Raw genomic sequence first — 11,488 nt, 5'->3', positions numbered from 1 at the left:
TTTGACTGAAAAAGCTGCTCGAAATTTTCCAGCAAGTTGCTTAAAAGTTGCTCCAAAATTTCAACATTGCTTCCCATACATTTTCCGCAAAAAGAGGCTAATTACCAAGACAAAGAATCACATGCCATATACCATTTCCAAGGGATCTTTTCTTTGGTTGAGATTCACTCGAATTGTCCGCCATATCTTTCACGCACCGCTGACCAGCTGAATTGCATTTAAATATCCACAGGGTAAGCAATGCTCCACAACTTTCAATTTTATTTACTACTAATACAAAGAAAATAAAGTTGAAAAATGAAAATTAAATTTGTAGAGCATTGGTTACCCTATAACAAGAAAACGCAACGCGCACGCGAACATGGACACCTACAGCATGCGACAACAAAACGAAGCAAACAACATCTAAAGCTTAATAATAAGGCTGTTTCCTTTGTTTTACTTTGATTTTATTGTCTTAAAATAAAAGGCGTTGCTCGACACAAATAAAGGTGCCCGAAATCGGGAAAGTTGCCCTAAAGTTGCCGAGCATGATGGACAGTAACCTGCAATCAGGCGATCTTTTCTTTAAGAAAAGAACGCCTGATCTCCGGTTATATGTACAGCTTTGGATACTATTTTGAATTTTGCAGGTCCCCCCTGAGGGGGGAAGGGAGTAATTTATCAATAGGTCTTGTCTACCGCTACTGACACCTCTACTCTCAAATCTCTCTCTCCCCACCACCCCTCACGTTCATGCGCAATCCCGATACGGAAATTGACCTTTTCACGGTTTCGGACGCCATATTGGTTGGGGGCAAACACGGCTTCAATGAGAGTGAATGTATGGGAATTTTGCCGACTTCGAACCAGTATAAATCCTTAAAGAGATTCTAAAAGCTGACGTTTCGAGAGTTAGCCCTTCGTCTGATTCGCTTCTTTAGAAACTACCCCCTTCCTAAATCCTTAAAGGTCTGGTGGCTGTGGATAGCGAGAATACCTCTCAAAAAGTACTTGTATTGAGATTATTTTCGTGAAGCAAGACAATCAGAATCAAGCTATAACTACAGTAAACGAAATTTGTAAATTTCATATAAACCCTTGTAAACAAAATTCCCGCCGGAAATTTGAAGCGACATGAGATTTCTAATATCCAAGTTTCACACGTTGTGCCTTGTGCAATGATCCAATTTTCCGTTGAGTGAATGATATTAATGATATTAATGAAATGACGAAAAACATTTTTTTGAAATCTGCCTTTCTGCAGCGGAGTTATAGAGGTTTGAATTCGGCCAAAATCCCATACATGCACTGTAATTAAAGACGCGATGGCCCCCTAACCAAGATGGCGTTAGAAACCGTAAAAAGGCCTATTGTAAATTCCGTAGAAGTACGAGTGGCTGTCAGGTATTTTCGCCACTTGAGCGGGAAGGCGTAACAACTTCACGAAACAATGAGAGCCTACATTGGCATTCACTGATGGGAAAACCCCACGGTTCATTGAACTCTAAAGAGCAATTTACATACTTGGTATGAAAAGTTCAAAAACCATTTAACAAGAAGCGGTGTCGGCGAATGTTCGTTCAGCAGAATGGAGGTTGACCCAAACGCTTCTCAACGATGTCGTTGGGTTCGAGTGAACTGGAATTGGGGCCAGATTGGCAGAGTCAAATTAGGCATTTTCCTTCGCTTTAATCCCGTCGTGACAGTCTTCTCGGCTGCGATTATCTGGTTCTTCGTGATTTGGTGCGCGGTTGAAGCCGATGTCGCCAACCGAGAGATGTCAAAATGGATGCTGTGGATCACAGAAACCTTCACATGGATGTACATTGGAACACAAGATGTCTGGACCATCTTTATCGTCGTGCTGTACTTTTCCAAGTATGGAAAGATGAAACTTGGAAAACCAGAAGACAAACCAGAATTCAACGATCTGACTTATTTTACGATGCTGTTCGCTGCTGGAATCGGAATTGGTCTTTTTTACTTTGGTGTTGGTAAGTCAACTATAAGCATTACGTCCTCTTAGCACTAGAATCACAGCTCGATTATATTTTGACTTGGTACCGGCAGGGTATCTCTCTCTCAAAACAATACACGCCATCGGTCACCCGTATTTTCTACAACCGGTAAAAAGCTAGAAATCTTAATCCTAGAGATCAGTTTGGATCAGCGATGCATCTGTCTTTTCTTACCTTTTCTAGTTGTTCTTTCATGACAAAGCAATGATGTTTCCGCATTACAAACTAGGAATGAATTTGTCATTAAGGACTCTTCTTTCATAGATCAATATCAACGTTGTTCCCGTGGTTATTGTTATGCATCGTCATTTCCAAACGTGCAATACCGACCAACACTCAGCGATAGTAACCACAATAATTGTTCAGTTATTTTCCGAAGCAGGTGCGTGTTTAATCGAGAGCCTTTAGTTTGCCAAAATATATGCACTATTTTTGCCTTGCGCTGTATTTGAATTGCCCACTCATTCAAATCGAGCCATTACGCCACCAACACGTCTCACTAAGAGTTAAAGCCATGAACCAATGACACTGCGTATCTGCGTATCCACATTGACTATACTAAGAACATTACTAGGGGAGTAGTATTTTCAACTACGTATCCGAGTTGGCTCCAGAATACTTATGTTCCAAGTTTGAAAAGCGTCAGACTCATTATAACTTAAGGGACTCTGAGAACAAGCTAAATGTTCCATTGACATGCACAAACTATTATAAAAATAGCTTTAGCTATAGTGGTGCTGTACTTTGGAACAGCCTTCCGCGAGAAGTAAGATCAGCAGAGTCCTGGGGCAGTTTAGACGCCTAATCAAACAATTGCGTTGAATAAATAGGTTGAGTCACGGCATTCTTGGAGAGCAGCTTTTTTATGAGTTTTATAGGGTGTATTGCTTGGGGGTAGTTCTAATTTGGTATCCTATTCATTTAATTTCATTGCATTCTTATCTTGGCTGATGAATTGTTCGTGAATAAATAAAGACTATCTATCTATCTATCTTATCTATCCACTTCAGAATATACTTAGAACATTCATTACTAGGGGATGGGTCGTTGTATCCGCGTACCCAGACTCTTCGGAGGTGCAGCTTCAAAGTGGCAAGGTATTCTGCAGTTACTCAATTGAATGGTGGCCAGTGGCTATCTGGTTGGTGGCGAGGATACTCAGTAAGTCAGATCTTGCAATCAGCAGATTGGAGTTGTCACCAACTTTTCCGACGTCAAAATGTTTTAAGTAAATAATGGATTATTGCGATACTTGAGCGGCACATGACAAAACTATCCATATCAAAGTAGCATATTTAAATCGTGTTTGTATATGCTGTGTACCACGTCAATTCAAATTTGGCTTTTTCTTTGAAAAAGACAAATGGAAATCACTGCAATTCGCGAGAGATTGGAATTCGCACATGAAAAAACCCCGACTACGCTTGTTAGCGGTGACTAATCAATGCAACAAAGAATACAAAGGATGATTCAATGACTGAGCAAGATAGTCTTTGAATTTTGCAAGAGCGGTTTATTCACAAGGCATTACGGAGATGAAAACATTTTTATCAAGGATCTGAACTATCTGCGACTTCAACACTTCGATTTTCCGAAATAAGGCGGCGCCGTTCTACGACTTGTTGCATGAGGCCCAATTAAAAAGGCATTTAGTACTATCCTCATCTGCATCCATAATATTTTTAGTGCGTATATTGACTACACCATAATTAATAACTTTTGAAAGGGATGAGCAAATGAGCTCCAAGACCGCGACAAAGATTTATCAGAGCTTAAAACAAAGTCCTAACTCTTGCCGCAGAACAACCAATTCGAACCAAACAAGGGATAACCACTGGCTCATCCGTGAGACTAATAAGGAAATTGCAGTTGAATACGCATTCTTTTGATCGATAGATTGCTACTTTTTCCATCAAAAATAAAAACCAAATTTAAGCAATGAAATTCTGTTCTTACGAATTTAAAGATCATAATGGCGAGAAAGCGTTAACAGCAAAAAGAGTAAGAAAGTGCCTGTGGTGCCAAGTGATAAACATATATCGTAGAGGAGAAAGTGGTGCCAGGTGATGAACATATATCAGAGAGAAGGCAAAGTGGTGCCATATCAGAGAGAAGAGAAAATGGTGCCAGGTGACAAACATTTGTCAGAGAGAGGAGAAAGCAGTGCCATGTGATATAGGTATATCAGAGAGAGGAGAAAATGGTGCCAGGTGATAAACATATATCAGAGAGAAGGCAAAGTGGTGCCATATCAGAGAGAAGAGAAAATGGTGCCAGGTGACAAACATATGTCAGAGAGAGGAGAAAGTAGTGCCATGTGATAAACACTTATCAACCGAGAGAGAGCAAAGCAAACAACTTGACCGACTTTTGCTTTATCTTTAAAACTTAGAAGTTGACGGGTAACGATAAGTTTGCTTAGAAGAGGGGACATTTATCTCAGACCCCAGATCTATTTGATATCCCTCACTCCACCAAAGCTGGCATCGTGACATTTAAAAGATGGAAAAAAGCTGATGCAGTCTTGAGTGCATTATCTAATCAATATTCGTTGATCTGCTTTCTTTAACATTACAGCTGAGCCAATCTGGCATTATGAACCAGGGAATTATGGAAATCGTTATTGGGGCAGGTAAGAGTGATTTTCATTTTTTACCATAAACCTACGTTTCAAAATCTTGGAGCTTTAACACGCTTTCACCTTTAGAAGACAACACCCTTCGTGCATGGAGTAAGCCAGCATATCTTCCACCTGGTTGGCTCAGTTGGTTGAACATCGGGTCACCTTGCGGGAGGCTTTGGGTTCGAATACGGCCGAACCAACAATCAGGGTCTTAAAAAATCTGACTGAGGAGAAAGTACTACTTTTTAATTACATCTGCAAATGGTTAAACGTTTACGTCCTCTTGGATAAGAACAATAAACCCTTACTAGAAATCAAAATGTGTGACGTTAGAGAACACACTCGATGTTTTTATTCACCGATATTCACCGAGCCTGAGGTGAATAATTGTTTTAGTATAATTACATAAGTGATTATTTGAAAAATATGCATTTTCTTTAAAACAATTAATATCTTCGTGTGTCTCCTAGACAAAACACCTTGCGGCCATTTTGAAAAAGCCGCTTACATGAGTAACGCGTACCCCGTTTACACACGCACAAAAATTAGCACGGCACTTCAAATAGTGGCACGGTACCAATATTTGGAATGCCGAGCACACCTCCAGAGATGTGCTCGGTCACGGTACCCGTATAATTTCTGGCACGGGTTGATAATATGCATTCTGTTACAAGAAAAATTTACCGTGCCTTGCCAGAAACATATCGGTACGGTACTGAGATTTCGGAGTGCCGTGCCATATTTTTGTGCGAGTGTAAAGCCGGCTATAATCGGCTAACTCAATGTTGTACCTTATTCAGATCTCCCAGGATTAAGATTGTTTGTGTATTATATTTGCATAATAATGTAGCATTCATATTTAAATGATATGGAAATACCTGGGTTTGAATTGGGTGCAACATTGAGTTAGCCGATTAGGTCTCTTATACTAGCAGTGCATGCTGTATCCCACAAGGAGGCATCTGCTGGGGAACTCTATTTCACCACTTAAATATCATTTTAAACTGTTAGGGATCAAGTGGCGCCCACAATCAGTCTCTTTTTAAGGCACAAAAAGAACGTTTTAAGAAATGCGCTTTCATCAACGCTATATTATTATCATCATCACTAATTCACTTTGCCTCCTTCTTGTTCACATTCAGGTATAGTGATAATCAGCGAGCACAGGACGCCATTAATATAACATTGTTCCACTGGGGTATTCACGGATGGATCGTGTACGTGGTGGTTGGCCTCCTTCTTGCCTTCGTGAGTTACAGAAAAGGCCTTCCCATGACAATCCGCTCCTGTTTCTATCCCCTTCTCGGAGACAAAATCTATGGTTGGATGGGAGATGCTGTTGATATCTTCTCTGTGGTCTGCACTATGTTTGGCGTCTGTACCAGCCTTGGCATTGGTTGCCAGCAATTGAACAATGGATTCAGACGCCTGAATCCTGACATTGAGTTTTCGATAACCAACCAGATCATAATTATTTGGGCCGTGACAGCCTGTGCCACGGCATCGGTTGTTAGCGGCTTGAGGATTGGCATCCGTCGTCTCAGCGAGATCTGTTTCGCACTGGGAATGTTCATCATGATGATAGGCCTGCTTGCAGACGAGACTTGGCACATACTGAATGTGTACGTGCAGAGCATGGGTTACTACATCCAGTGGATCATTCAGCTTGGATTTCACACGGACGCCTTTGCACAACTTGGGAATGCACCTGACGAAAAGCAAGCTGAACGATGGATGAATGACTGGACCATCTTCTACTGGGGTTGGTGGATAGCATGGTCTCCGTTTGTGGGCATGTTCATTGCGAAGATCTCCAAAGGAAGAACCATCCGAGAATTCATCAACGGAACAATGACGGCTCCCATATTTTACACATTCTTCTGGTTTTGTATTTTTGGAAGCGCTGGATTGAGGATGGAACGCAACGCTGCTGTGAATAACATTACCTGCGATTCCAAACTGGGTGGTGCAGAGTCTACAGAGTCATGGAATGGCCTTTACCGTTTGTCCTGCCGAGGAAAGAATGACATGTGGTTTGATGTGATGGAACAGTACGGTGACCTTGGAACATTCCTGTCCGTAATCTCACTGGTCAGCGTTACCCTGTATTTTGTCACCAGTTCTGATAGTGGTTCCCTTGTCATCGACTGCCTGTCAGCCAATGGAGACCCTGAACCTCCTGTCATCCAGCGTATCTTCTGGGCCCTGACCGAAGGCGCTACGGCCACAGCTCTGTTAAGAGCTGGTGGCTCAGAGGGGCTTGTAGCTCTGCAATCCATGTCGATAGCATCCGGTGTGCCATACACTATATTGCTCTGCTTCATGTGTGTGGCACTATGGCGTGCAGTCAAGATGGAAGGCGGCGATCTTGATCCTCACGGCCCAAAGTTCTCAACCGGTCTTTTGGATGTCTTAAGCAGCCCAACCACTCGTAGCGCGGGGAAGGTGTTCTTGGCCATTTTTGCGCCTTGGTACTCCATTGGCAAGGCTGCCTACAAGATCAATAATAAGCAACATCAAAAATGGCTTTACATGCTGTTGTTAGCAGTTCCATTCTACCTCTGGATTGTTCTTATGGCTTTGGAACCCGTAGTTCGTGCAATCTCATACGTTGGATGGACAGTGCTCTTCATCTTCTTCTCCTACGCTACATCCATTCGTTACTATACTCGTGAAAAATACGGCATTCATGGTAACATTGTGGAAGATTTCTTCGCAGTGATGGTGCTGTACCCATTTGCCGCATTCCAGATGGAAGACCACTTGGACAACAACTACGACGTGGACAAACCAGTTCACGTAACCGGGCAAGCCATGAATCACAACTTTGAAGACGCAGATGGAAAAGTCGACAAACCTCCTCGTGAGTATGCTACACCGACGATGTCCCTCGCTGATTTATCTGCGAATGGGGCTGGGGTTTATTACAACCCCACCATTCCTCGTGAGAATGTCACGGGAAGAGATGAGCACTGGTCCAAGACTGCAATAATATAACTCGAACACGTTTTCGTTTGTAGACGCTAACGATGAAATTAAGATCGTGCTAAAAAACGTTTTCCCCGACCAAGGAGCATGACGCATTGTAAGCTGTCAAGCAGTATAGTCTATCATTTTTTGCTACATTAATAATTATTTTACTCGTTGTTTTCAGCCATATTAAGGCAAAGGTTGTGCACAATTTCAATACGTTATTCGGTGGTTTTTAATCCAGTGTCTTCAAACCACAGCAATTTATTATCTACGCATTCCTCTTTCCTAAAAAAGCAATAACTTGTACAGAGAACGCCAATACAAGTTCACTTCATCGAGCAAGCAACAGTTGAGTTCGGTTTTGATCGTACGATACAGTCGATACTCATTCAATTAAAATCACACAAAGTAATTTTAAGGTTTTTGGCTCCGTACTTTTGCAGACCTATGATCCAGGTTTCTAATTAGCCTTGCTGAGAGACAAGTACATAATCACAGTTCAATTCTCCTTTCGGCGTCGCTTTGATTTGCTCGTGGCCTCTTTAATGGCAAGAGTCCAGTCATTAAGCTCTTTGGGTGCAGGCACATGATACTGAACCTACGAAAGGTTTCGATAAGGGGCGCTGGATGAATAAGCGACAACACTGCCTAAACTTTACCTGAATTATTGCAAACTTGAACCCATCCAACTAATACAATAGGGACTGAGATTTAGCAACAGCAATGATACGGCAAACTTCGCTTTTAAATTAACGGGCTGCATGAATTGAAGCTTACTTCATTTTCCGCTCTTTTCAAAATGGCATTAAAAGACCGTAGGATAAGGCTTTTACGATGCGATTAGTTCTTGCATAATCAACCCGGACGGAATAAGTGTAAAAGTTATGATAGCGCAAATGGTTATTTTTTTAGTGGCGTTTTCGTGGACCTTGTCGTTGCGTGAGATCTCTAAAATGCTATGGGCTGAGCCCCCCCCCCCCCCCTCCCCTCCCATTTTTTTTTCACAGTTAATAGCAATGGGCTTTAATCAAACGGCGGCCATGTTGAATCCCGAGGGATTGCAAACTCTTGTTTTTCCCCAACGAAACTCGTTCCCAAACATTTCAACTCGAGGCTCGGGTTACGAAATCCAATGTCTATGGCCAATATGGCCGCCGCGCGAATAAGGCCCTTAAAACAATGAAGCCTGGTTTTCACTAGCGGCGTAAAGCGCAAACATAAGAGCGCAAATTTCACCGTGAAAAACGGGGTTGACGCAAGCATAAGCCTCAAAAATTTTTCCTTTCCCTTGTGCTTGCGCTTATCCTTGCGTTCGCTTGCGTGGTATGAAAACGAAAGGCAGCATAAGCACAAGGAAATTTCTAAGTCTGGCCAATTAAAGCACTCGTTCCAGATTCCCCGTGTCATGGTTGATTTTGATGCTTATGTCGACGTTCGTTTTCACTAGCATACGCTGCTTATGCTTGCGCTTGTGTTTGCGTCGCAAGTGATAAGCAGGCTTAAATTAAGCCTCTACTGATGCATGGGAATTCTCTACAAACACAGGTACGCTGCGGACTTTCAATGCTCTCATGGTGCTCTCACCATACTCACTCATTTTGACTTCAGGGCCCGGATGTTCAAAAGCCGATTAACGCTAATCCCAGATTAAAAATTAACCAAGGAGTTTATTACTCCACTACTAAATGCTGTTCAACGTTGATATTTGGAAAAACTTTACATTAGAAGAAGTCATTCTTGAAAAACAAAAATAAGGAAAACAACCTTTCACCAAAAAGTTGAAAACATGAAACAAAAGTTTACGCTAATCCTGGATTAAGCTAATCGGCTTTCGAACAACCGGGCCCAGGTCTTTAAAACTCATTCCTTGATTGTAGAGTCTCTTACTAGTTTTGCAGCACCAATAATGTTTCTTGGTTCTTTCGCTGCAAACTTTTAGATTAGGAGGACCCGGTCCGATCAAGTTTTAAGACCTTTGCATTTGATACATGTACCACGCTTCGGTAATCGTTCCGAATTCGACTCCAGCACTCTCTGAAATATACGCATGGCATTTGGTTGCCTCAATCCAGTTGGGTTTGTTTATTGCCATTGTTTATTTACTCGTTTATACACGCCTTCAGAAGCTACAATCTGCTTCAGGTTATAAATATGTTAGTTCTTCATTTTCAATTTTATTGTTATAAAATCAAGGGTTAACCACAAAAATAGGTTTAAATGAAATACTTGTACCATATGTGCGATGTACACCACTTCCGTGATTAAGGAGTTTGTTAACGTTTGTTACGAGTGAGGTATCTAGGTGCCTCTAGTTTGTTCACACTCTTGTACTTATTACAGTAGGGTGAAGTTTGTGAACAAATAAATCATTGCGCATGTGGAATAATCACTTGGTGTCATTTCTATTAGTTCCAGCACCCTACAAAGTCCCCTTTCCCTAACACCAGTACTTTTCCTCTTACTTGGCTTCGCACACCGTGAGCCTTTTTTTAAAACGTCACACCAGGGAGGCCACATTTTGCTGGATAGAGGAGGACAGACCACAACCGTATCCAACTGTTAGCGAATAGACCATATTCGTATTCTCGGTATTGGACTGGAGCTAGCTTGCAATGGAGGCTAATGCGGGGGAATCTTTTCAAATGCAAATACTTTTTTAAAATATATTCCCACGCATTAGCCTTCATTGCAAGCTAGTTCCAGTTCAATACTGAGAATACGAATATGGTCTATTGTGTGCGGGTTTAATATTTTTCTCCATCCCTTTTCCCCTAAAACACTAACAAACAAACAACCTACAAATTATTTCAAATGTCATAGCCTTTTCTCCAAAAAAAGCTCCAATAAAATTTATTTAGTCAAGACCTTTGGGGATCCTTTGACGTAACATGGATTCTTGAAGAAGGGAAAAATTCAATGCCAAGTGAACTCTTGTTGTTCTATCAGAAAATATCGTAAAAAGTAATGAAATGACACGATTTTTGGACTATCGACAAAAGCATCAGAGAACATTTTTTCTGCGCCACGATGGAGCAAGAGTCTTACGCGCAAAGCCGCAAGATTTTTTCCGCCTGCATTTATGATAACCACAAAGCTCTTTTACCAGCAGCTAAGGAGAAAATTCTTCCCGCCTGTAAAACATTTTCACCCGCTGAAAATAATAAGCACTTAATGACTGGCCCCAAGGGAAACAGTGAGTTTTGTTTCCCCGAGACCCTCAATGTTCCCCGAGGTGAACATTGAGGGTCGAGGGGAAATAAAACTCACTGTTTCCCGTCCCAACTCAAAATAGAATACACGGATTTTTTTCACGGAATTTGCCGGTGTTTCAAAGGTGCATGACCTGATCACGTGCGAGTCGAAAGTTCAAGTGAGTTTTGTTCTTGTTCTTGGGAGTTAGTTATCGGAAAACGTATTTGAGTTGGGAGATATAACAATAGTAATTGTTTTATACCTGGACTTTCACTCAACAAAACGAGCACTATGATTGGTTGATTCTTGGTCACGTGCCCCTGATCAAATTTAAATGCATCCCGACCGGGATACAATTAAGCAGATGCTGCCCGCGCCGGATGTTTTGCTGCGATTGTAACTTGTTGAAGGCAATATCTAAATATATAACAAAGCACTTAATGTATGGTCCCTCGGGAAACTAGTTAGTTTTGTTTTCCCTCGAGTCCTGATGTTTCGCTCGACTTCGTCTCGGGAAACATCAGGCCCGGGTTGCTCGAGGCATGGTTAGCACTAACCAGCGTGAAATACCATGGAAACCTATAGGTTTTGATGCCTCTAAACCAACGGTTGGCGCTTACCAAGCTTCCAGCAACCAGCCCCAGGACTCTCGGGAAAATAAAACTCACTGTTTCCCTGGAGACCATACATTAAGTGTATA

The 11,488-nt window shown here is 41.8% G+C and overlaps 2 protein-coding genes across 2 annotated transcripts in view; one reads left to right on the top strand and one right to left on the bottom strand.

Annotated features, from left to right (window-relative positions):
• The first annotated feature begins 407 nt into the window (after positions 1–407).
• LOC138024315 (glycine betaine transporter 1-like) lies at positions 408–8,008 on the top strand. Its single transcript, XM_068871473.1, has 3 exons — positions 408–1,976; positions 4,578–4,632; positions 5,766–8,008. Exons 1-3 carry the CDS (start codon positions 1,571–1,573, stop codon positions 7,618–7,620), a joined length of 2,316 nt encoding a protein of 771 aa, XP_068727574.1. The 5' UTR covers positions 408–1,570; the 3' UTR covers positions 7,621–8,008.
• A 2,410-nt stretch (positions 8,009–10,418) lies between these two features.
• LOC138024318 (DNA-directed RNA polymerases I, II, and III subunit RPABC1) overlaps positions 10,419–11,488 on the bottom strand; it is a 14,462-nt gene continuing 13,392 nt past the window's right edge. The window contains exon 9 of the mRNA XM_068871475.1: positions 10,419–11,488. This exon is cut by the window's right edge and continues 157 nt beyond it. The gene's annotated coding sequence lies outside the window, so the exon portion shown is untranslated.

The sequence above is a fragment of the Montipora capricornis genome, chromosome 11, assembly GCF_036669925.1.
Source record: "Montipora capricornis isolate CH-2021 chromosome 11, ASM3666992v2, whole genome shotgun sequence".
NCBI classification, from domain to species: Eukaryota; Metazoa; Cnidaria; class Anthozoa; order Scleractinia; family Acroporidae; genus Montipora; species Montipora capricornis.
Note: the sequence above shows the minus strand (reverse complement) of the source record. Positions and strands in the feature narration are given on the sequence as shown.